Here is a 27,322-nt window from a genome sequence, read left to right on the forward strand (position 1 = left end):
ACAACTTCATTACTACTGCAGCAACGATATTAGAGAATTGACCCCCATGTCACCGATGAGCGATTTTGCACGTTTTTTGCAATGATGCAAAATCGCTCATAGGTGTCACACGCAACGGCATCACTAAAGCGACCGGATGTGCATCACACATTCCGTGACCCCAACGAGATTGCTTGAGCGATGTCGCAGCATGTAAAGTTGTAAAGTGGCCTTAATTCAAACTCAGAAAGATTTTACAATGCACATTTATTATTCTTATCCGTCCACTTAAGACGATACTTCATTTTTATTATTTCTTTTATTTATTTGTCTTGCTTATCTACATAAAAGTTGTACAACTACTTTCTTATTGTATAATCTAGGGATAATGCAGCATATGTAAAAAAAAAAGAGATACAGGGTTGTTTTATGTGTTGTGGGTGTCAGGAGAAAATGTCTTAGCAGAAAATGATCTTACATAATTTGATTTTGGCTTCCTTTGTTTGCCCCAGGACGCTCTGATGAATTTGCTAAAACGGTCCCAAATACATTTTGTACACTGTCTGGTCCCCAGACTGGGAATGGATGGCACAGAATGCAAAAGCTCTCAACTTTGCAGAGGAACAGCAGGAGATCCAATTAATGCTTCTATTGATGTCCCCACTGTAAGAATTCAGCTTGCAGGAGCTCAGCTATTAGATGCTATGCGTCTCTGCAGGATAGGTAAGAGACTTGTATATTTATTGGACAATGAAAGCTTCTTTTAAATGGTGCATATATTATGCCTACACAGAGCTTTTCACTTTATTTTCATTTTCCTTTGTAAAACTTATTTTCTAGGTTAAACGTTCAATACAATCTCTTTGGGATGTACTTGGTAAATGGAAAAGGTTGCGATAGAGGTCTATTTGTTCAGTACAAGAGGGGTTGTAATGTCATTTCTAACATACTTTCACAAAAATCAATTACAAGTTAATATAGATCATTACAATTTCTACTATGCTACGTGGTTTTGAAATTAAAATATCAAAAATACTAAATCAGTTATCTACATTAAAGTCTACATTTTGTTACAGAAAGGCATTTAAAATATGGAGCATTTTCCTAAAGTACTTTCAGTCCATTGTGAGCAAATCACAATACAAATGTTTGTGGTTGTTAATAAGACTATGGGCCCTGTGATGGTGGGATATGGTGTACTGTGTATCATGTTGTGTAGGTTCGTATTTTATGCTTGGTTCACTGTCCATTATTTGTATTGTTGTGTGTACATTGTATTGTCTGTAGGTAATTACCCTGTGTAGTGTTCCTGTCACTAAGTCTGGGGGAGGGGACCCAAGATCCACCTACTTTAAACTCTCTGCTTACCTGGGGGATTTGTCAGTCTGGCTGAGCAGGAGAAGAGAGAAGCAGTCTGTTTGAGAACTTGAAGAGAGAAAGAAGAAGATTGATCCTCTGGAAGGGAAAGCTGAGGCTGCGACACATCATCTGGGCAAAGGACAGGACACAGCGCTGGCTCCCTGCGGTGTAGATGTGCTTCGGCGCTCAGGACACTTGTGTCCTTGCAGGTTGAGCTTTTCTTCGGACCAATTATCGGTGAAAGGAGTGTTCATTATAACACTTGGTCACCATTTTGGAACACTGTGTAAAGGAGCTTTTCTTTGCAGGACTGTATATATTTCGATGCTGTGTGTTGATACAGCACCTCCAACCTAAGTGACCAAGAAATTGCAGGACTGGACACACTAATAGTGTATATATCGGTGTAACACTATCAACCAAAGAAATTGGACTCTTTTCATGTATAGATGTCCCTGCTGCCCTAATGTGACCTAGACATGGATAGGATGTGATCCATAAGCCTATTAAACACAAGGATAGGAAGACTTCTGTGATATCTTAGGAGCTCTATTTGATATACTAAACTCCTAGCATCCTATAGGCTATTCATCCATATTTGGAAGCATCTGCCTTCATATACATTTACCTTCTTTTCAGAGTTACAAGAGACAAGTTTCTGAATGAGAATATCTGCCAGCACATTATGTGATTAAAACCAAGACTTTCTGGTGTATTATCAAAAGGCTTTCGGTTTGGACCTATCTCATATCCCTTTCGATAACTATTACTGTGATGTATGACTTTTTTACCCCTGATGATCCCCCAGTACTGCGCTAGGTGGGGGAGAAACGCGTCGGGAGGGCGTGGGGTGACAGCTACTGCAGCGGGTCCCCTACAGCTCCACCTAACAATTACAATTTTGATCTGACTTAAATATCTTATTGAGTCAGGAACCAAATTTAACGTATTTGTGTTTATGTGTTTATTTATGGTTTTGCACTAGTCACCTGGGTTGGTGGTGGACACCCCTTGGCTAGAGATAGGGACAGGGAGGGACAGCCACCCAGAACGTGGAGTGTCTTGTAACTTAGGACACCCTCCGTCGTCAGGAAGGGTCAACAAAGGTTATGAGATCAGTAATTTGACGACTCTGTGAATATCTATCTATCTATCGCTATCCTTCTCACGCTGAAACTATCTCTTCCCAACATCTCACTGGCACTGTTTTGTCCTTTGTGTATTCTTTAGAGAGACACTGTTTGTCATATTTTTATATTTTTCTAAATAAAATTAAATATATTTTTAGAGGTATTGCTTCTTCTGTGGTCGTATGCTGCGGCCAGAATGCCAGAGAGACTGTGAAAAAGCCCCATTTGCCTGGAAAGGGACTGCTGGAGGATTATAACTGATCCCCGGGACATTTATGCCATTACTGGACGATTTTACCCTGTGTTTTGTGGATTATGTTATGGACCACTTGATTTGCTTGGAATAAATGCTCTTTAGATTGTTCACTCATCTCTCGCTCTATTGATTGTGTGATATGGGAGAAGGACCCCGTCACAGGCCCAATTTGTTATTTCATTTCTGTTTTTATGGTCTGTTTTTTCTGTATATTGCACTTTTATTTTATCTTTTATTTTCCATTTATTTACCATTTTGGGCCATTCCGGATATATGGCCCTCTCTACTCTATATATATAAAACTCTTGTTTACTAGATTTATTTTGAGGATCATGATCACTTGGCTAAAAAGACTAGATTTATATACATGGAAGAGTGGCCTGGAATAGAGAGGCACCGAAACCAAAAATAAAAATGCCAGATTCAGAACAGTGGTATCTCCATAATGTAAAAAATTACTTATTTATGGCAATTGACAGGTTTTCTTTAAAGGGGTTTTCCTAGAAAGTAATTAATGGCCACCATCATGTAATACAAATTGTACACTGTGCTAGTTACATGTCAGGGTGGGCTGCACCCTGAAGAAACACAGGTCCCGAGACCTGTTAAAGAGGTGCTGTGTCATAAGCAAAGATATCAGTGCTGATGGAGAACTGTGTGACAGAAGAAGAAATAAATCTTCTCATCTTACTGAGCATGGATGACTAAGGCTGGAGAAAAAAAGACTTTGGTGCTTAGTCAGTAGAGATGAGCCACCCCCCTGGCATTTGAGTTTGGTTCGTCGAACGGAGGCCCCATTCGACGAATGTTCGACGAACCGTTCGACGAACCACTCGAACACCATTGAAAACAATGGGGGGCAAACACAAACACATAAAAACACATTATACATGTACACATACAGTTAATAAACATTGCCATAACACTTACAGTTCCCCGCAATGCGACCCGCACTCTGTCTCCCGCCGCTTTTCCTTCCGATAATCGCTGCGTCCTCCCGGTAACCAGCACTGATGATAGGACTTATCGTGACATCAAAATAGCATGTGACTAGTCAAGTGTCTATTATCTCATTGGCTACAGACTGGTCACATGGCTAGACGTCATGCTAGGTCATGTCAGTGCATCTCTCCGATACGCGGTGATCGTTCCAGCATCTACTTGTACCAGCGAAATGCTCTGGCACATGGTTAGCTTCCCCGTTCCTGCATGTGTGCGCTCTTTACAGAGTCAGCCCACATGCAAGGACTGGTTCTCACAGCCGGTGAATAACGGAGATCACCGTTGCTATAGCAAGCAGCCTGTCAGCGGTGACGTCACCGCTTACAGCCCGCAGGTTCTGCTCACTCACTGAGTGAATAGACTGCACGGGAGCAGCAGCGTTCTTAGTCCCATGCTGTGCTGTCTGATGTAGCAGAGCTGCATGGGTTGAAGGAGAAAGAAGACAGAAGATCATGGAGGGATGACAGGGAGTAATAAACATGTAGTCTCTAAGTGTGTCTGTGTACTTATTTCTATCAAAGTATTTTTTCTCTCTGTGGTGTCTTTTTTTAAGCCTTTATTGGAGATTCTTAATGGCCGGGTCAAACTTGCCTGACATTAAGAATCTCTGGCTTAATACTAGCTAGTAAAACAAAGCTAGTATTAACTCATTATTACCCAGCAAGCCACCCGGCTTCAGGGCTGCTGGAAGAGTTGGATACAGCGCCAGATGATGGCGCTTCTATGAAAACGCCATTTTTTGGGGCGGCTGCGGACTGCAATTCACAGCAGAGGTGCCCAGAAAGCGCGTGCCAACCTGTGCTGAGGATTCCAATCCACAGCTGTCTAGTTGTACCTGGCTGGACACAAAAATGGGGCAAAGCTCATGTTGATTTTTTTTTTAATTATTTCATGAAATTCATAAGAGAGAGAGAGAAAGAAGAGAGAGAGAAGATAGAGAAATGAGAGAGAGAAAAGAGAGAGAAAAGAGAAGAGAGAGGGAGAGAGAGAGTAGAGAGAGAAGAGAGAGGAGAGAGGAGAGAAAAGAGAGAGAGAGGAGTGAAGAGAGAGAGGAAAGAGAAGGAGAGAGAGAGAAGAGAGAGAAAAGAGAGAGGGAGGGAGAAGAGATAGAGAGAAGGGAGAGGGAGAGAGAGAGAGAAGAGAGAGAGAGAAGGGAGAGGGAGAGAGAGAGAGAGAAGAGAGAGAGAGAAGAGAGAGAGAGGAACAAAGAGAAAAAGAGAGACTGAGAAAAAGAGAGCAAAAGAGAGAGAGAAAAAGAGAGAGAGAGAAAAAAAGAGAGAGGAGAGAGAGAGAGAAGAGAGAGAAAGAGAGGAGAGAGCAATGCAGCCTCATTCTGTGAACTGCTCCGATTTTAGAGGTGTGTCCCTCGGCTCACAGCTGATGTCCGGCTCCTCCCCTCAGTGCATAATTAAATTAAATTATAATTATAAATAAATAATAATTATAATTTAAAATTAAAAATAAATAAATTCTTTACCGGCACGGCCAGGACTTGAACTAATGCTTCTTAGGCGAGAGCTCTAACCATTGAGCCACTGGCTCTAATAAGAAACATAGGCAAATTTGGTAATCTTTAGCTCTATACTGCAGTAGAGAATCTAGAAGCAGATTGTTCAGCTGCAAGGATGGATGGATGGATGGGCGGATGGATGGATGGGCGGGCGGTTGGATGGATGGGCGGGCGGATGGATGGATGGGCGGGCGGATGGATGGATGGGCGGGCGAATGGATGGATGGGCGGGCGGAAGTGTTACGAGGGGGACCCGGGGAAGCGTGCCAAGATGGGAAATGGACAGCTTCCGCCGGTCAAGGTCCACTGTGCGGTGTAAGGGACCGCCGCTATGGTGGGTGAAGAGTGAGCGGGTTGCTGCTAGCGATCATCTGGAATGTCACAGACGATCTATGTACACCGATCTGCCCTAACCCGTGAGGGTTGTATGGCACGGATCTCACAGCTCGGTGTACCTGTTGCACGGGGAAGCACAGAGGTGCCCACGCACGTGTGCCAGTGGAAGTCACGAGAATATGGCACGAGGGTAGCACAGAGGTGCCCACGCACGTGTGCTTTCAATAACCAGGTGAGTCCGCTGGAGACTTGAGGAGCTCACCTGGGACAGGAACACGGCCTGTTGAAGGGGATACTGCCAGAGCAGCAAGGCAGGAACACGGCCTGCAAACCAGGTGCTGCCTAAGCAGCAAGGGCCAAGCCCACATAAGACAGTAATGCCTGAGCAGTGGCGTGGCAGCACACTGCCAGACATCCAAACATAGAAGGACGGTCGCGCGCCGCCATGATGGCAGGAGGAGCTTTTAAGGAGGTGTCGTTCCACCCAAGGGCGGGCGCGAGGCGGAGATGACGGACTTGACCCAATCAGGGTCCACGACGTCCCAGCCTGGCCAGTCAGGATTCACCACGTCACCAGCCTTGTCATCAAGCCGTGTGACGTCAGTGGGCGAATCAGAACCCACCACGCATTGCACATGCTCACCCTCCTGCCTCTGGGAAATAGAGGCGGGATCCTCGGTCTCACAATGTGCAGAGATAACGGGAGTCTCACTGCTTCCCTGAGCAGTAAACCTCTGCACATTGCGCAGCCTCGCAGACCTTCGGGGCCGCTGAGCAGGAGGGTCTGCGGCAGGTCAGGAATGGGAGACCGCTTCACTTCTTGTAACAGGAGAACCACTAGGTGTCACCCTTCTGCTGCCTCTCTGAGAAGGTATCTCCTGCACACTGCGCAGTCTGGCAGACCTTCAGCGCTGCTGAGCAGGAGCGCTCGTGGCAGGCAAGGAATGGGAGACTGCCTCAGTCCTTGCCTCAGGAGAGCCACGCGATGTAACATTACCCCCCCGTCTAGGCCCCCCCCCTGTCCGTGCTCGAAGGCCGCTATCAAACCCGGGGCGCGGATATGATCCTCCAACTCCCAGGATCTATGCTCCGGACCACGGCCGGCCCACTCCACGAGGTAGTACCTCTTGCCCTGTATGACTTTTGTATCCACAAGTTTTGCCACCTCAGGGTCGTCGGACGGGGAGTCGGTTTGAGCCAGCAGGGACCCCGAGAATTTATTAAGTCGTACGGGTTTCAGGAGGGACACGTGAAAGGTGTTGGCTATAGCCCAGCGTGGAGGGAGCTGGAGTCGATATGCCACCGGGTTTACCTGCTGTACTACTTTAAACAGACCCAGATACCTAGGAGCGAATTTGGCTGCCTGTACCCGTAGGTTAACATTCTTAGAGGACAGCCATACTAGGCCACCAGGGGCGAAGGATGGTGCAGGGCGGCGGCGAACATCAGCCGTTGTCACTATCCGGTCTTTAGCCCTTTTAAGAGCCTCTTGGGTGTCATCCCAGATCTCCCGGGCCTTGGTCGCCCAATCCTCCACTCTAGTATCGGGTGACGTAATGGGCATCGGAACCGGGATTCTGGGATGTTGTCCGTTATTGAGTAGGAACGGAGTCTGGCCAGAGGATTCATGGACCGAATTGTTAATGGCAAATTCGGCCCAAGGAAGGAGGTTAGCCCAGTTGTCGTGGTGCGCGGAGATAAAATGGCGGAGGTACGTTACCAAGGTCTGATTAGTCCTCTCCACTAGTCCATTGGTCTCGGGATGGTATGCGGAGGAGATGTTCAGCTCTATCTGCAGGAGCTTACAGAGCTCTCTCCAGAAGCGAGACGCGAACTGGGGACCCCGGTCGCTCACCACCTTGTCAGGCGTGCCATGCAACCTAAATACATGCCGAATGAACAAGGTGGCGAGAGCACGTGACGTCGGGAGTCGTGGGAGAGGCACCAAGTGAACCATTTTAGAGAAGTGGTCCGTGATGACCCATACGATCCTGTGCCCTGCTGACTTGGGCAGATCTCCCAGGAAGTCCATCCCTACCACTTCCCAGGGACGATCCGGCACTGGCAGTGGGTGAAGAAGACCTGCCGGTCTCTGCCGGGACGGCTTATTCCGAGCACACGACATACAGGCTCCCACATACTCCTGTATGTCCTGGGGTAGTCTCGGCCACCAATAATGCCTGGTCACCAGGTCTCTGGTCCTTTTGACCCCGAAGTGACCCCCAACCTTGGAGGCATGGGCCCACGATAGCACCTCGTTCCGTAGTTCAGGGGGAACGAGGGTCTTGCCAGGTGGCACCTAGTCCAAAGAAGTGGGAGTGACCATCCTCAAGCTGTCCGGGGGTAGTATAAGACGAGGCTCCTCCTCGTCCTCCTCCAACACAACCATACAACGTGACAAGGCATCGGCCCGTACGTTCTTCTCACCGGCCAGGTGGCGGATAATAAAGCGGAACCGGGAGAAGAATAAAGACCAACGGGCCTGCCTTGGGTTCAGGCGTTGTGCTGTCTGGAGGTATGTGAGGTTTTTGTGGTCAGAAAATACCTCAAATGGATGCTTCGCACCCTCCAGGAGATGCCGCCATTCCTGGAATGCTAGTTTCATCGCCAGTAACTCCCTATCCCCTATGGAGTAGTTCCTCTCGGCCGGAGAACAGTCTTGGAGAAAAAGAAACACGGATGCTTCCTTCCTCGTTCGTTTTTCTGGTACAGGACTGCACCTGCACTGACCGAAGAGGCGTCTACCTCCAGTAGGAAGGGTTTGGAGATGTCTGGACGATGAAGGATGGGAGCTCTGGAGAAGTATGTTTTGAGAGTGTGAAATGCCTCTACCGTTTCCCGTGTCCATGCTTTGGGATTAGCGCCCTTGCGGGTAAGGGCAATGATGGGTGCTGCCACCGTCGAGAAGTTGGGAATGAACTGGCGATAATAATTGATAAACCCCAGGAATCGCTGGATCGCCTTCAGCGAGCGGGGCTCAGGCCAGTTCATCACTGTCTCCAACTTCCCCGGATCCATTGCTAACCCCTGACTGGACACTATGTACCCCAGGAACGGCAAGGATTCCCGTTCAAAAACACACTTTTCCAGCTTAGCATATAACGAATGGGTGCGGAGCCTCTTAAGTACTCGGATGACATCCCTCCGATGGGTGGTAAGATCGGGGGAGAAGATAAGAATGTCATCCAGGTATGCAACCACGGAAAGATACAAATCCCGGAAAATGTCATTCACAAAGTCTTAAAATATGGCGGGGGCATTGCAGAGTCCGAAGGGCATTACTAGATACTCGTAGTGACCGTCCCTGGTGTTAAAGGCGGTCTTCCACTCATCGCCCTTTCGGACTCGCACTAGATTATACGCCCCGCGTAGATCCAGCTTTGTGAAGACCTTTGCCCCGCGGAATCGATCAAATAGCTCAGTAATGAGGGGCAAAGGGTATTTGTTCTTGATCGTGATTGCATTTAATCCCCTGTAATCGATACAGGGGCGCAGATCCCCTTCCTTCTTCTGCACAAAAAAGAACCCTGCACCAGCCGGTGAAATAGACTTGCGAATGAACCCCTTCGCCAGGCTGTCCTGAATATATTTGGACATAGCCTCCGTCTCTGGAGCAGAGAGTGGATACACTCTGCCCCTAGGGGGCTCGGAGCCTGGCTTCAGGTCTATTCGGCAATCATATGGCCGGTGGGGAGGAAGAGTATCTGCGGCCCTTTTGGAAAAGACATCCCTGTAGGCCTCATAGGGTGTCGGTAAACCCGGCCCCTCTGTATTCCCTGAGGACCCAACCGACCTAATGGTAGCGGGTGGTTCGGTAGTCACGAGGTGCTCTCTACAGGATCCTGCCCAGGATGAGATCTCCCCTGTTGCCCAGTTGAGTATAGGAGCATGCTGTCTCAACCAGGGAAGGCCCAGTAGGATCTCATCCGTCCCCCCTGGAAGCACCAGGAAGGACACCTGCTCATGGTGTCCCGGTGGTACATCCATCCTGAGAGGGATGGTGATCTGGGTGATAGGATCGAGTAGTATGGACCCGTCGACTACCCGGACCCTGAGTGGCTTGGGCAACAGAACCAGGGGAACTGAGTATCGGGTTGCCAGGGAGGTCGAGATGAAATTGCCTTCAGCGCCTGAGTCCAAGCAAGCCAGGGCAGAGAAGAGAGTAGTGCCGAACTGCAACTGGGCGCTGATAGTCAACCTAGAGGGAGAGGTAGCGTCTAGAGTCCCCCCTCTGATAGAAACTAGACGCTTGTCTTTTCCCGACGGTTTGGGACATCGGGTAGCTATGTGTCCCCTCTGCCCACAGGAAAAGTAGATGACACAAGACCGAGAACCTGGGGCAGAGGAGACCACCTTGGACACCTCCATTGACTCCACGGAGTCGCCTACAGGACTGGCTGGGAGACCTGTCTGATGGAAGGCGGGAGCCAGACGCTTTTTAGGCCGAGAAGACGTGGGTGCTGAAGAGACCTCGAGCCTCCGCTCCGCCTGGCGGATGTCTATGCGAGAGGCAACCTGAATCAAGGACTCTAAAGTGGCAGGCACCTCACGCGTGGCCAGTGCGTCTTTGACAAACCCTGCCAGGCCCTCCCAAAACACAGGGACAAGGACCTTATCCGGCCAGTCTAGCTCTGCGGCAAGTGTCCTAAAGTGTACAGCAAAGTCCCCGACTGAAGCGGACCCTTGCCGAAGTCGTAGGAGGCGCAGCGCGGAGTCGTGGGTGACTTGAGGCCCGAGGAACACCATTCTCATGGCCCCAAGATAAGCTGTTAAGTTATTCACCACCCGATCTCCACGCTCCCACAACGGCGTGGACCACTTCAGCGCTCTCCCTGTGAGCAGGGACTGGACGAAGGCTACCTTCGCCTTCTCGGTAGCGTAAAGAGTCGCGGACAGCTCTAAGTAGGTGGTAACCTGGTTTATAAAACCACGGCACTCAGAGCTGTTGCCGCTAAAGCGCTCTGGAAGCGCAAGGCGAGGAGACCTTCCACCCAATAGCACAGCCTGGGTAGCCGCCTGGGTGGCGACTGTCGTCAGAGTAGTCTTATCGGAGGAAGACTGCTCCACTGCTGCCAATCGTGACTACAACTGCTGCACATAACGCAGCAACTGCTGCTGCTCTTCAGCCATAGCCAGACCTTTGGCGCGACCGTAATGTTACGAGGGGGACCCGGGGAAGCGTGCCAAGATGGGAAATGGATAATAAAACAAGCGCACTATGAGAAGCACCCGTGGAATCCTTTTAGCGTTTATAAAATTAGAATTGCTCACCTTTGTTGGTTGTGCGCCCCCGCACAACTTCAGTGAAAGCTTATCAGTCTGGAGTTCCTCCGAACAGATCCTATGTCCAGGCTTCCAAAGTCCAGATTAGGGGTATCGTTGTCGGCTACTGATTTCCACCGGCATAAAGATTTTTACCTGATGAAAGCAATTCTGCTGAAACGCGTTGTAATAATAGGAGTGCCTATTCAATAAAGTTCAAATAATTAATATCAGCAAATATCCTTATTGCGCTATATTAGACCGAAAGAATTATCCAAGATGGGAAATGGACAGCTTCCGCCGGTCAAGGTCCACTGTGCGGTGTAAGGGACCGCCGCTATGGTGGGTGAAGAGTGAGCGGGTTGCTGCTAGCGATCGTCTGGAATGTCACAGACGATCTATGTACACCGATCTTCCCTAACCCGTGAGGGTTGTATGGCACGGATCTCACGGCTCGGTGTACCTGTTGCACGGGGAAGCACAGAGGTGCCCACGCACGTGTGCCAGTGGAAGTCACGAGAATATGGCACGAGGGTAGCACAGAGGTGCCCACGCACGTGTGCTTTCAATAACCAGGTGAGTCCGCTGGAGACTTGAGGAGCTCACCTGGGACAGGAACACGGCCTGTTGAAGGGGATACTGCCGGAGCAGCAAGGCAGGAACACGGCCTGCAAACCAGATGCTGCCTAAGCAGCAAGGGCCAAGCCCACATAAGACAGTAATGCCTGAGCAGTGGCGTGGCAGCACACTGCCAGACATCCAAACATAGAAGGACGGTCACGCGCCGCCATGATGGCAGGAGGAGCTTTTAAGGAGGTGTCGTTCCACCCAAGGGCGGGCGCGAGGTGGAGATGACGGACTTGACCCAATCAGGGTCCACGACGTCCCAGCCTGGCCAGTCAGGATTCACCACGTCACCAGCCTTGTCATCAAGCCGTGTGACGTCAGTGGGCGAATCAGAACCCACCACGCATTGCACATGCTCACCCTCCTGCCTCTGGGAAATAGAGGCGGGATCCTCGGTCTCACAATGTGCAGAGATAACGGGAGTCTCACTGCTTCCCTGAGCAGTAAACCTCTGCACATTGCGCAGCCTCGCAGACCTTCGGGGCCGCTGAGCAGGAGGGTCTGCGGCAGGCCAGGAATGGGAGACCGCTTCACTTCTTGTAACAGGAGAACCACTAGGTGTCACCCTTCTGCTGCCTCTCTGAGAAGGTATCTCCTGCACACTGCGCAGTCTGGCAGACCTTCGGCGCTGCTGAGCAGGAGCGCTCGTGGCAGGCAAGGAATGGGAGACTGCCTCAGGAGAGCCACGCGATGTAACACGGAAGGGTGGGCAAACACCGGCAGTACCGCACTCATCACCGCAGGCACTACAACCCTCATCATCCTCCCCTTAGTGCATAATTAAATTAAATTATAATTATAAATAAATAATTATAATTTAAAATTAAAAATAAATTTCATTTTTTCCCTGGACAGCTGGGACTTGAATCCGTGAACTACAGTAATGCTTCTTAGGCGAGAGCTCTAACCATTCAGCCTCTGGCTCTAATGAGAAACATAGGCAGATTTGGTCATCTTGACGTCTGCATTGCAGACTGAAGTCTCTGGTGACAGCACGATTCACTTCAGGTGCTACGTGGAGAGGACACAGCGATCGTGTTCTACGGTGCTCCCTGTCATCTTCATGTAGCAGAGCTGACAGTGTCGTGTGGATTACGTCAGACCTGGAGGGGTATTTGGGGATTTTAATAAAATGGTGAAAGAGGGTGTTTTTTTGTCTTTTATTCCAAATAAAGGATTTTTCGCTGTGTGTGTTTATTTACTTTCACTTACAGTTTAATCATGGAAGGTATCTCGGGGAGATGCCTGTCATGATTAACTCCTTATTACCCTGATTGCTACCACACCAGGGCAATTCGGGATGAGCTGGGTGCTACGTGATGAGCTGGGTGCTACAGATGCTACGTTTTGATCGCCTATTGCATTTTCCGTAAAACTTGTGGCGACCAAAAAACTTAATTTTGGCGCTTGGAATTTTTTTGTTCCTACGCCGTTTACCAATCAGATTAATTGATTTTAGATTTTGAGATTTTGATAAATCAGGCATTTCTGAACGCGGCAATACCAAATATGTGTATATTTATTTATTTTTTAACTCTTTAATTTTCAATGGGGGGAAAGGGGGGTGATTTGAACTTTTTTTATTTTTTTTTTTTAAAACTTTTTTTTTACTTTTTTTTTATTTTACTAGTCCCCCTAGGGGGCTATAGCAATCAGCAATCTGATCGCTCTTATCTATCTGCTGATCACAGCTATACAGCTGTAAACAGTAGATACAGTCACTTCCTGTTTCCCTCTTATCCAGGCCGAGGGAAAATGAAAGTGAAACTTCATAGCTGCAGGCGTCATCACATGACCCTGTGCCACGATGGCAACCACTGAAAGTCACGTGATCGCTCACGTGACTTCCGGTGGGGGCGGCGGTAAGTGAATATCTTCACCACGAGTATATACATCTCCCTGCCAGACTTTGGTAGCGAGATGTAAGGGGTTAATGTTACGGGTGGAATGCGATTCCACTCATAAAATGTAGGCACACATGTCAGCTGTTGAAAACAGCTGATATGTGTGCCGATCCATGCCACTTGCCCGTGGCAGGGGGCGGGGCTTAACGGGACACGCTCCATGATGGATATATCCGTCCATGCTCGTGAAGGGGTTAATAGCATTCTGAATCTGCCCACCCTGAGAAACCCACTGCCGGGAGAAAATAAACTTTAGGGGTACTTTGCACGTTGCAACATCGCTACTGCGATATCGTAGGGGTCAAATCAAAAGTGACGCACATCCGGCGCCGGTAACGACGTCGCAATGTGTAAAGCCTAGATGCGCCGATAAACGATCGCAAAAGCGTCGTAAATCGTTATTTGTGTAGCATCAGTCATTTTCATAATGTCGCACCAATAGGAGATACGATGTTGTTCCTCGTTCCTGCGGCAGCACACATCGCTGTGTGTGAAGCCACAGGAGCGAGGAATATCTCCTTACCTGCCTCCATCGGCTATGCGGAAGGAAGGAGGTTGGCTCCACCCCTCCACTTTTATTGGCCGCCTGCCGTGTGACGTCACTGTGATGCCACATGACCCACCCCCGTAGGAAGGAGGCGGGTCGCCGGCCAGAGCGACATCGCATGGCAGGTAAGTGCATGTGAAGCTGCCGTAGCGATAATGTTCGCTACAGCAGCTATCACAAGATATCGCATCTGCGACGGGGGCGGGTACTATCGCGCTCGGCATCACTAGCATCGGCTAGCGATGTCGCAGTGTGAAAAGTACCCCTTACTCTTCCTGGCAGCCTTGGACTTTCAGAGCCCATGGTAGTGACTGACAGCTGGGCCAACATTAGAGCCGTCTGTCAGTCAGTGCTGGGAACAGTTACAGCTGCCACTAACTATGCACAAAGCGGTAATTAAAAGCACTTTGGTGCTACCTCTATGGCTGAAAACCCAAGGCTGCTGGGAGGAATAAAATTAATTTTTTTATAGCAGCAGGGCTCTAAGCGCGAGTGCTGGATAGCTTCAGAAAACTGCTTTACCTGCAGCCAAAATGCAGGTTTTACAGCCTTTTTTGCTGCTTTCCTTGCTGCATTTTTGTTGCTTTTCTTCCTGCATTTTTAAGGATCCCAAAGTTCATCTTTGCTTCCACCATGGAAACAAAGAGCATTGTGTACTTAATACATTGGTAGAGCATTATGTACTTATCTCATTGGTAGAGTATTATTTACTTAACACTAATTTACAATTAGAGTCCAATTGGCCTCGGTGCAAAATTTAGATCTGGCTTCCCCCCCACACATGTTGATCAGATGGGCCCTTGTAGCCTCCTAAATCCTATAAAGACATACGTGTTGTCCCCCCTGCCACTTCACTATGTAGTACTGTACTAATTTCCGCCATCCTGGCATATTTGTTCCGATCCTGGTATATATGTCCCCCATCCTGTTATATATGTCATCATTATCCTGAGACCATTTCTGGTATATATATTTATATATATATATATATATATATATATATGTTGCGGGCGGAGGGGTTGGGAACGCCGATCGCCTAGGGGTTCGCTGGCACTCGGGTCCGGTGCTTCTGCTCCTCGGTGGTTCGAGCACGGGGCCAGACCCGGGGGCTCGAGCAGCGCCTCCTCGCCCACGAGTGAAAAGTGGAGGTTTGGTGGTGATGGGATGTCGGTTGTGACGCCACCCACAGGGTTGTGGTGATGGTGGGCACCACTGCTGCTGGTGACGGGGGATCCTGGGAGCGATGGCGGGGAGCAGCTAAGGTGTTGACCCCTCCGTGGGTAGGGGCTGTTGGTCCCGGGGCCCCGGTTGGGGAGTAATGAGGAGGGATAGGTGCAGGTGCCAATGCGGGGCGGCAGCGTGGACGCGGGTGCAACGTTGTGGTGCAGCGCGGTGCCGGATGGCACTGGTGTACTTAATCAGGTAGGCAAGAACAGAGTCCCTGGTAAACCAAACGGCTGGATGGACGGGGCCCGCAGTCGGCTGCGGCATCTTCACGCTCCCCGGACGGGTTGATGGTGGCTGTCGTTCCCTGCACCTATGTGTAAGAGTTCGACTCCTATGGATTCCCACGGGTAGTCCGCTCCCCGGCGTGTACGTGTCAGGAGAGCCCGTTTTGCCCGCAGGGGCTGCCCCTTGGATCTCTGGCTGTTGGCGGTGGCTCTTATCCGGACGGGTTTGGCTGTTGCCTTCTGATGGGACTTGGTTGGGAATGAACCCCTGAGGTCCAGACCGCAATCAGAGAATTTGACTGTTACGGCGGCTTCCGAGCCTAGTTGGGGTCTGAGTACCCTGCCTTGGTGCTTAGCTTCAATTTGCTCCCCGGTTCGGTACCGGCGGGCCACCGCCCGACCCCGGTCCTACGGTTCTGCAGACTTCCACCAACTCCTGCAGATGGCCACCACCATCTGTCGACCTTGCTGATAGTGCCTGGGCTCCAACCCAGACACACACAGTCTTTGCTCCTCTCACTTCCACTCCAAAACTCAACTAACTGCAAACTGACTACTTTTCCTGCCTCCAGGCCTGTGAACTCCTCGGTGGGTGGGGCCATCCGCCCCACCTGGTGTGGATATCAGACCCTGGAGGGAGGCAACAAGGGTTTTGTTTGACTGGTGTTCCTGGCCGGGGAAGGGTGGGGAGGTGTGTTTGTGATGTTATTCTGTGACCCCTGGGGTCCAGGGCATCACACTGGAGAGCCCGTTTTGCCCGCAGGATTGCGACCAGGCCCTTGATAAAATGCAGACCGTCCGCGGGCTGCCCGTCCATCACCGGTTCCACTGTTTTTCCTTGTTATTTATCTTTTTCAGAAAAAAAATAAAACCGGTGATGGGGGCAGTGCTAAATGTAAAGCCCGGGGGGCCCCACCCTTTCTGGTATATATATTTATATTTATATATATATATATATTTATATATATATATATATATATATATATATATCCCCCATTCTGCCTCTAACATATTCTACTCACTTTCCTGTTTCCCAAGTTACGCAGCCTTCTTGTCTGAAGCCATCGCAGTGGCCAGTAGCTGACATTGGCGTGCCTGCTACAGCAACGCATAATGTCACTGCCATGCGCCGCCAGTCACAGGCATGCCGATGTCAGCTGCCGACCTTTGTTCTGCCAGCAGCATGTATTACAGTACAGTGTTTGGTGATGTGCATGGCCAAAAGACTTCAGGCGTCATTGCTACAAAGGATTCTCTACAAAAAAAATGAACATTTTATTTATGGGAAAGTTACTTTGTCCAATTACTTTTGCACCCTTAAAATGAGAAGGCTTTGTAGAAAAAATAGTTGCAATTCCTAAATGTTTCATAGAATATTTTTAGATCAAATAGTTATTTAGTGAATTTTTTTTTATAATTATGGGGAGACAGAAAATAAAAGGGCAGGGAAAGGACACAGACAGGACCCCCAGGTAAAGCTATATTTGGATTTTAAGACGCACCCCTCATTTTCCTCCCAAATGTTTGGGAGGAAAAGTGCGTCTTATAATCTTATAATCTAACGTAAAAAGGAGGTGAAACTGAAGTTAAAAAAGGGTAAAAGGGCTAGACAAAGGATTGACAAAGCATCTTATACAAAATATTAAAACAATTTTAATATGCAAACATTATATTATATTTTAATTATCTAATATTTTAAAATATCTGAAAAACATTTACTGGGATAAATGAGAAAACTTTATAAGAAAGGAATATTGAGATTAGAAACAAAAATTATTGTCTAAGGAAGCAATCTATTTGTAAATTTCTGGAAATTATTTTCTCTAATGGAATAATTGCATATATTACGATTTCAAATTCTCTCGATGATCTCTGAAACTTAAGGAAGAAAAGTAGTTTCCACTTAGTTGCAATAAGAGGTTTCACAACTATAAGGATATGGCAAATTCAATGTCTATAGTTACCGTATTTTTTGTTTTATAAGATGCACCGGATTATAAGTAGAGATGAGCGAACCGGTCCCGGTTCGGCTCGAGGCGGTTCGCCGAACGGGGGGTCTGGCTCGAGTTCGGCTCGTCGAACGTTCGACGAACCGAACTCGAGCCCATAGGAAACAATGGCAGGCAATCACAAACACAGTAAAACACCTAGAAAACACCCTCAAAGGTGTCCAAAAGGTGACAAACAACTCACAACACAACACAAACACATGGGAAAGTGACAAGGACATGTACTCATGCGAAAACAAAACAGCTGGACAAGGAAAAAGAGGAGGACACACAGATATAGGCATGGCACGCCCTTCTAAAGTCATGTAAAACACCGCAAGGTGACTCCAAGCGGAGTCTCCCTTTTTTCCAAAAATTGGGCCCCACACACCCACCCCTTCAGTGGCAGCAGTTGTGCCCCAGTTGTACACTTCACAGCTAGATTTGCATCAAGCACATTCAAAAATACGCCATTCTTATCCGTCCCCAGGATGACACCGGGGTAGGTAGCAAAGTCTTTCCTGATCCCAGCTCTGTTCATCTTGGCTTCTTTTAAAAACACAGCAAGCAAGGGTTACTCCAAGCGGAGTCTCCCTTTTTTCCAAAAATTGGGCCCCACACACACCCACCCCTTCAGTGGCAGCAGTTGTGCCCCAGTTGTACACTTCACAGCTAGATTTGCATCAAGCACATTCAAAAATACGCTATTCTTAACCGTCCCCAGGATGACACCGGGGTAGGTAGCAAAGTCTTTCCTGATCCCAGCTCTGTTCATCTTGGCTTCTTTTAAAAACACAGCAAGCAAGGGTTACTCCAAGCGGAGTCTCCCTTTTTTCCAAAAATTGGGCCACACAGACACCCACCCCATCAGTGGCAGCACTTGGGCCCTAGTTGCAAACAGGATGTTTTGATTTGCATCAAGCACATTCAAAAATACGCTATTCTTAGCCGTCCACAGGATGACACCGGGGTAGGTAGCAAAGTCTTTCCTGATCCCAGCTCTGTTCATCTTGGCTTCTTTTAAAAACACAGCAAGCAAGGGTTACTCCAAGCGGAGTCTCCCTTTTTTCCAAAAATTGGGCCACACAGACACCCACCCCATCAGTGGCAGCACTTGGGCCCTAGTTGCAAACAGGATGTTTTGATTTGCATCAAGCACATTCAAAAATACGCTATTCTTAGCCGTCCACAGGATGACACCGGGGTAGGTAGCAAAGTCTTTCCTGATCCCAGCTCTGTTCATCTTGGCTTCTTTTAAAAACACAGCAAGCAAGGGTTACTCCAAGCGGAGTCTCCCTTTTTTCCAAAAATTGGGCCACACAGACACCCACCCCATCAGTGGCAGCACTTGGGCCCTAGTTGCAAACAGGATGTTTTGATTTGCATCAAGCACATTCAAAAATACGCTATTCTTAGCCGTCCCCAGGATGACACTGGGGTAGGTAGCAAAGTCTTTGCTGACCCATGACTTGTTCATCTTGGCTTCTTTTAAAAACAATGTAAGCAAGGGTTACTCCAAGCGGAGTCTCCCCTTTTTTCCAAAAATTGGGCCCCACACACACCCACCCATTCAGTGGCAGCAGTTGTGCCCCAGTTGTACACTTCACAGCTAGATTTGCATCAAGCACATTCAAAAATACGCCATTCTTATCCGTCCCCAGGATGACACCGGGGTAGGTAGCAAAGTCTTTCCTGATCCCAGCTCTGTTCATCTTGGCTTCTTTTAAAAACACAGCAAGCAAGGGTTACTCCAAGCGGAGTCTCCCTTTTTTCCAAAAATTGGGCCACACACACACCCACCCCTTCAGTGGCAGCAGTTGTGCCCCAGTTGTACACTTCACAGCTAGATTTGCATCAAGCACATTCAAAAATACGCTATTCTTAACCGTCCCCAGGATGACACCGGGGTAGGTAGCTAAGTCTTTCCTGATCCCAGCTCTGTTCATCTTGGATCATTTTTAAAAACAATGTAAGCAAGGGTTACTCCAAGCGGAGTCTCCCTTTTTTCCAAAAATTGGGCCCCACACACACCCACCCCTTCAGTGGCAGCAGTTGTGCCCCAGTTGTACACTTCACAGCTAGATTTGCATCAAGCACATTCAAAAATACGCCATTCTTATCCGTCCCCAGGATGACACCGGGGTAGGTAGCAAAGTCTTTCCTGATCCCAGCTCTGTTCATCTTGGCTTCTTTTAAAAACACAGCAAGCAAGGGTTACTCCAAGCGGAGTCTCCCTTTTTTCCAAAAATTGGGCCCCACACACACCCACCCCTTCAGTGGCAGCAGTTGTGCCCCAGTTGTACACTTCACAGCTAGATTTGCATCAAGCACATTCAAAAATACGCTATTCTTAACCGTCCCCAGGATGACACCGGGGTAGGTAGCAAAGTCTTTCCTGATCCCAGCTCTGTTCATCTTGGCTTCTTTTAAAAACACAGCAAGCAAGGGTTACTCCAAGCGGAGTCTCCCTTTTTTCCAAAAATTGGGCCACACAGACACCCACCCCATCAGTGGCAGCACTTGGGCCCTAGTTGCAAACAGGATGTTTTGATTTGCATCAAGCACATTCAAAAATACGCTATTCTTAGCCGTCCACAGGATGACACCGGGGTAGGTAGCAAAGTCTTTCCTGATCCCAGCTCTGTTCATCTTGGCTTCTTTTAAAAACACAGCAAGCAAGGGTTACTCCAAGCGGAGTCTCCCTTTTTTCCAAAAATTGGGCCACACAGACACCCACCCCATCAGTGGCAGCACTTGGGCCCTAGTTGCAAACAGGATGTTTTGATTTGCATCAAGCACATTCAAAAATACGCTATTCTTAGCCGTCCCCAGGATGACACTGGGGTAGGTAGCAAAGTCTTTGCTGACCCATGACTTGTTCATCTTGGCTTCTTTTAAAAACAATGTAAGCAAGGGTTACTCCAAGCGGAGTCTCCCCTTTTTTCCAAAAATTGGGCCCCACACACACCCACCCATTCAGTGGCAGCAGTTGTGCCCCAGTTGTACACTTCACAGCTAGATTTGCATCAAGCACATTCAAAAATACGCCATTCTTATCCGTCCCCAGGATGACACCGGGGTAGGTAGCAAAGTCTTTCCTGATCCCAGCTCTGTTCATCTTGGCTTCTTTTAAAAACACAGCAAGCAAGGGTTACTCCAAGCGGAGTCTCCCTTTTTTCCAAAAATTGGGCCACACACACACCCACCCCTTCAGTGGCAGCAGTTGTGCCCCAGTTGTACACTTCACAGCTAGATTTGCATCAAGCACATTCAAAAATACGCTATTCTTAACCGTCCCCAGGATGACACCGGGGTAGGTAGCTAAGTCTTTCCTGATCCCAGCTCTGTTCATCTTGGATCATTTTTAAAAACAATGTAAGCAAGGGTTACTCCAAGCGGAGTCTCCCTTTTTTCCAAAAATTGGGCCCCACACACACCCACCCCTTCAGTGGCAGCAGTTGTGCCCCAGTTGTACACTTCACAGCTAGATTTGCATCAAGCACATTCAAAAATACGCCATTCTTATCCGTCCCCAGGATGACACCGGGGTAGGTAGCAAAGTCTTTCCTGATCCCAGCTCTGTTCATCTTGGCTTCTTTTAAAAACACAGCAAGCAAGGGTTACTCCAAGCGGAGTCTCCCTTTTTTCCAAAAATTGGGCCCCACACACACCCACCCCTTCAGTGGCAGCAGTTGTGCCCCAGTTGTACACTTCACAGCTAGATTTGCATCAAGCACATTCAAAAATACGCTATTCTTAACCGTCCCCAGGATGACACCGGGGTAGGTAGCAAAGTCTTTCCTGATCCCAGCTCTGTTCATCTTGGCTTCTTTTAAAAACACAGCAAGCAAGGGTTACTCCAAGCGGAGTCTCCCTTTTTTCCAAAAATTGGGCCACACAGACACCCACCCCATCAGTGGCAGCACTTGGGCCCTAGTTGCAAACAGGATGTTTTGATTTGCATCAAGCACATTCAAAAATACGCTATTCTTAGCCGTCCCCAGGATGACACTGGGGTAGGTAGCAAAGTCTTTGCTGACCCATGACTTGTTCATCTTGGCTTCTTTTAAAAACAATGTAAGCAAGGGTTACTCCAAGCGGAGTCTCCCCTTTTTTCCAAAAATTGGGCCCCACACACACCCACCCATTCAGTGGCAGCAGTTGTGCCCCAGTTGTACACTTCACAGCTAGATTTGCATCAAGCACATTCAAAAATACGCCATTCTTATCCGTCCCCAGGATGACACCGGGGTAGGTAGCAAAGTCTTTCCTGATCCCAGCTCTGTTCATCTTGGCTTCTTTTAAAAACACAGCAAGCAAGGGTTACTCCAAGCGGAGTCTCCCTTTTTTCCAAAAATTGGGCCCCACACACACCCACCCCTTCAGTGGCAGCAGTTGTGCCCCAGTTGTACACTTCACAGCTAGATTTGCATCAAGCACATTCAAAAATACGCCATTCTTATCCGTCCCCAGGATGACACCGGGGTAGGTAGCAAAGTCTTTCCTGATCCCAGCTCTGTTCATCTTGGCTTCTTTTAAAAACACAGCAAGCAAGGGTTACTCCAAGCGGAGTCTCCCTTTTTTCCAAAAATTGGGCCACACAGACACCCACCCCATCAGTGGCAGCACTTGGGCCCTAGTTGCAAACAGGATGTTTTGATTTGCATCAAGCACATTCAAAAATACGCTATTCTTAGCCGTCCCCAGGATGACACCGGGGTAGGTAGCAAAGTCTTTGCTGACCCATGACTTGTTCATCTTGGCTTCTTTTAAAAACAATGTAAGCAAGGGTTACTCCAAGCGGAGTCTCCCTTTTTTCCAAAAATTGGGCCACACAGACACCCACCCCATCAGTGGCAGCACTTGGGCCCTAGTTGCAAACAGGATGTTTTGATTTGCATCAAGCACATTCAAAAATACGCTATTCTTAGCCGTCCCCAGGATGACACCGGGGTAGGTAGCAAAGTCTTTCCTGATCCCAGCTCTGTTCATCTTGGCTTCTTTTAAAAACACAGCAAGCAAGGGTTACTCCAAGCGGAGTCTCCCTTTTTTCCAAAAATTGGGCCACACAGACACCCACCCCATCAGTGGCAGCACTTGGGCCCTAGTTGCAAACAGGATGTTTTGATTTGCATCAAGCACATTCAAAAATACGCTATTCTTAGCCGTCCACAGGATGACACCGGGGTAGGTAGCAAAGTCTTTCCTGATCCCAGCTCTGTTCATCTTGGCTTCTTTTAAAAACACAGCAAGCAAGGGTTACTCCAAGTGGAGTCTCCCTTTTTTCCAAAAATTGGGCCACACAGACACCCACCCCATCAGTGGCAGCACTTGGGCCCTAGTTGCAAACAGGATGTTTTGATTTGCATCAAGCACATTCAAAAATACGCTATTCTTAGCCGTCCCCAGGATGACACCGGGGTAGGTAGCAAAGTCTTTCCTGATCCCAGCTCTGTTCATCTTGGCTTCTTTTAAAAACACAGCAAGCAAGGGTTACTCCAAGCGGAGTCTCCCTTTTTTCCAAAAATTGGGCCACACAGACACCCACCCCATCAGTGGCAGCACTTGGGCCCTAGTTGCAAACAGGATGTTTTGATTTGCATCAAGCACATTCCAAATCCACAAGCATTTACTCTCCCCAGGATGACACAGGGGTAGTAAATTCCTTCTGGATCCATGACTTGTTCATTTTGATGAACGTCAGTCTGTCCACATTGTCACTGGACAGACGCGTGCGCTTATCTGTCAGCACACACCCAGCAGCACTGAATACACGTTCAGAGACAACGCTGGCAGCTGGACACGACAAAATCTCCAAGGCGTAAGTTGCGAGCTCTGGCCATTTTTGTAGGTTTGAAGCCCAAAAGGAGCAAGGCTCCAGTTGCACAGTCATGGCATCGATGTTCATTTGGAGATACTCCTGTATCATCCTCTCCAGCCGTTGACTATGTGTCAGACTTGTTGTCTCTGGTGGCCTTGCAAAAGAGGGTCTAAAAAAATTATGAAAAGATTCCATAAAATTGCTGTTACCGGCACCAGAAAAGGTCCTACTGGTACGGGTAGACTGTTGAAGATGACGAGACCGTCCCATGTTTGTCAAGTTACAACTGGGAGATTCACTCCCTGCACCTGCACGGTTGTTTGGTGGAAAAGCCGAGCTAAGATCTAGTAACAGCTTCTGCTGATACTCCTGCATACGTGCGTCCCTTTCTATGGCTGGAATTATGTCACAAAATTTGGACTTGTACCGGGGATCTAATAGTGTGGCAATCCAGTAGTCATCATCACTTCTAATTTTGACAATACGACTGTCATGTTGGAGGTAGTGCAACAAAAAGGCACTCATGTGTCTTGCGCAGCCATGCGGACCAAGTCCATGCTGTGTTTGTGGCATAGAGGTGCTACCCGTTCTTTCTTCCTCTGACATCTGACCCCAACCTCTTTCAACTGAAATTTGACCAAGGTCTCCCTCATCCGCTGAGTCTTCCATGTCCATGGACAGTTCGTCCTCCATTTCTTCATGTTCTCCTGCACCTTGCTCAACATTTCGCCTGCTACTATGCGCCCTTGTCGATCCCTGTCCCCCATGGTCCCATGCCTGCTGCGTTGGTGATGATGAACGTCTGGACCTTCGTGATGTTGTTGTCCCTTGCGCATATGAATCCTCCTGTAGTTCCTCCCCTTCATGTTGTCCCACCCCCTGACTCCGAATAGTGTTTAGCGTGTGCTCCAGCATGTAAATGACTGGAATCGTCATGCTGATAATGGCATTGTCAGAGCTAAACATATTCGTCGCCATGTCGAAACTGTGCAGAAGGGTGCATAGGTCCTTGATCTGAGACCACTCCATCAGGGTGATCTGCCCCACCTCTGCATCTCGTTGGCCCAGGCTATACGTCATGACGTATTGCACCAGGGCTCTGCGGTGCTGCCACAGTCGCTGTAACATGTGGAGAGTTGAATTCCAGCGTGTCGCCACATCGCATTTCAGGCGATGAACCGGCAGGCCGAAAGACTTCTGGAGCGATGCAAGTCGCTCTGCTGCGGCGCTTGAACGGCGGAAGTGAGCTGACAGTTTTCGTGCCCTGTTCAGAAGGCCATCTAGGCCGGGATAGTGTGTTAAAAATTGCTGCACGACAAGGTTCAACACGTGAGCCATACAAGGTACGTGTGTCACCTTGCCCAGGCGAAGTGCCGCACCCAGGTTTGCAGCATTGTCGCACACGGCCTTACCAGGCTGCAGTTTGAGTGGAGACAACCATTTATTAAACTCGGACCGCAAAGCTGACCACAACTCCTCAGCTGTGTGACTCTTATTACCAAGACATGTCAAGCTAAAGACCGCCTGATGCCGTTGCGCTCTGCTGCCAGCATAGTAATGAGGGGTGCGTGATTCCTTCTGCGCAGTGAGAACGCTGGTGGCCTGACCAGGCAGGCTTGGGGCGGAGGTGGAGGACCCAGATGAGGTGGAGGATGCAGAAGCAGTGGCGGAACTTGGACAGACAGAGGATTGACACACAAGTCGTGGGGACGGCAAGACTTGTGCAGCAGACCCTTCACCATCTATCACCATAGTTACCCAGTGCCCAGTCAGCGACATGTAACGTCCCTGTCCATGCTTACTGGTCCAAGTATCGGTGGTGAAATGCACCCGTTCACACACAGAGTTTCTCAAGGAAGCGGTGATGTTGTGTGCGACATGCTGGTGTAGCGCGGGCACACCTTTCTTAGAGAAGTAGTGGCGACTAGGCATCTGGTACTGGGGCACAGCGACAGACATAAGGTCTCTAAAATCCTGTGTGTCCACTAGGCGGAAAGGCAGCATTTCGGTAGCCAACAGCTTACAGAGGGATAGAGTCAACCTCTTAGCTTTGTCATGGGTCGGAGGAAGTGGCCTTTTATTTGACCACATCTGAGGGACAGAGATCTGGCTGCTGTGTGTAGACGGTGTTGAGTAGGGTGTCCCTTGAAAAATGCAGGTTTGTGAGGAAAGTGCAGGCGGAGACATGATGTTGCCTTCATCCAACGTTGGTGCTATCGATGTCTGAGAGAGCTGTACACACTCACTTGTTTCCCCTTCCAAACCAACTGACGACCTTACAAGCAAACTGCCTGTTGCGGTTACAGTGGTGGAAGTTTTGCGTGGAAAAACAGGTGTGGCAGCTGTCCCCACAGTCCTAGAAGATGAAGAGCGCGCGGATGCAGTGGAAGGGGCGGGCGGTGGATGGTTCGCTCCACTAGGCCGCATTGCAGCACGGTGAGCTTCCCACCGGGACTTATGATATTTAGTCATGTGACGATTCATGGAAGAAGTTGTCAAACTGCTGAGGTTTTGACCTCTACTAACAGAATCATGACAAATGTTACATATCACATGAGTTGGGCGATCTTTTTCGATGTGAAAAAAGGACCAGGCTAGGCAAGGCTTAGAGGCCATGCGACCTGTTGATCCACCCCGAATAATGCTCATAGGCAGAGTGGTGGCTGAGGATGCAGTTGTAGACGTGCTACCAGTGCTCCGACTCTGTCCAGGAAGGCGCAAGGTAACTTCGTCGTCGGTTGCATCCTCCTCCACCGCCTCTGTTGACCTCCTCGAGTGCCTGACTGGGGGTTGACAGTAGGTGGGATCTAGAACGTCATCATCAATTGTTGTGTTTGCACTCCCCTCCCCCTCAGACCGAGCCTCTTCTTGCCCTGACGGAATATTTAAGTTGTCATCCCAATCGGGTATCTGCGTCTCATCTTCATCAGTATGTTCCTCATTGTCTATAACCACAGGTGTTACAGTTTGTGACAAAGGGTCAACATTATGCTCAGAAACTTGGTCCTCACGGCCTGAATCTGAGTCACAAAGGTTCTGGGCATCACTGCAGACCATTTCCTGTTCTGTACTCACTGTAGCTTGGGAGCAGACCTCTGATTCCCAGGCTATAGTGTGACTGAACAGCTCTGCAGACTCAGCCATCTCAGTTCCACCATACTGTGCAGGGCTGATGGAGACTTCAGAGCTGGGAGAAAGCAAGTTTGATTGGGATGACAACTCAGAGGACTGGTGTTTTTTGGATGCGGTACTTGAAGTGGCAGAGAGGGCACTTGTTGGACCACTTGAGATCCATTCAAGCATTTTCCTTTTTTGCCCATCATCTACCTTTGTTCCTGTTGTTCGTGTCCGTAACAAAGGGAGCACATCGGATTGTCCACGGTAAGTAGTAGACATCTTACTTTTGCTGGTAGATGGTCTATCTTCAGCAGATGATAATGGAGCTTTGCCACCTTCCCCACGGACAAAACCTTTTTTGCCTTTTCCACCACGCCTCTTCCCCTTTCCACCAGCATCTGTCATTTTGCCACTCATGTTGATTGCGACAAGATTGTGGACTGAAAATGTGGTAGTAAAAATTGAGAGGTGGTGAAGATTGCAGTGGTGGTCTAGCTTTATTAACAGCAGAATAATAAAGAATAAATATCCCTGACAATGCAACTTAGTTATAATTAGTTGGAGTGTGCAACGCAGGCAGACGTGCTGCAAATGTCTTTGCACTAGTGGGACTATAGCAAAGTCCAATAGCCACGTATAGGATGCCACTAGGTACACTGAGTGTTTGCTAGTATAATGGCTTGGTTAGAATGAGTTGTAGTGTGCAACGCAGGCAGACGCGCTCTGCAAATGTCTTTGCACTAGTGGGACTATAGCAAAGTCCAATAGCCACGTATAGGATGCCACTAGGTACACTGAGTGTTTGCTAGTATAATGGCTTGGTTAGAATGAGTTGTAGTGTGCAACGCAGGCAGACGCGCTCTGCAAATGTCTTTGCACTAGTGGGACTATAGCAAAGTCCAATAGCCACGTATAGGATGCCACTAGGTACACTGAGTGTTTGCTAGTATAATGGCTTGGTTAGAATGAGTTGTAGTGTGCAACGCAGGCAGACGCGCTCTGCAAATGTCTTTGCACTAGTGGGACTATAGCA

General features: G+C 48.6%; 1 protein-coding gene across 1 annotated transcript in view; it reads left to right on the forward strand.

The window, feature by feature from the left end:
• The window catches only part of MYO18B (myosin XVIIIB), a 1,019,172-nt gene that overhangs the window by 492,026 nt on the left and 499,824 nt on the right, over nt 1-27,322 (forward strand). The window contains exon 21 of the mRNA XM_075320057.1: nt 492-702. Within this exon, the coding sequence (XP_075176172.1) occupies nt 492-702 (211 nt within the window). The remainder of the gene's footprint in view (nt 1-491; nt 703-27,322) is intronic.

Source organism: Anomaloglossus baeobatrachus, chromosome 1, assembly GCF_048569485.1.
Source record: "Anomaloglossus baeobatrachus isolate aAnoBae1 chromosome 1, aAnoBae1.hap1, whole genome shotgun sequence".
NCBI classification, from domain to species: domain Eukaryota; kingdom Metazoa; phylum Chordata; class Amphibia; order Anura; family Aromobatidae; genus Anomaloglossus; species Anomaloglossus baeobatrachus.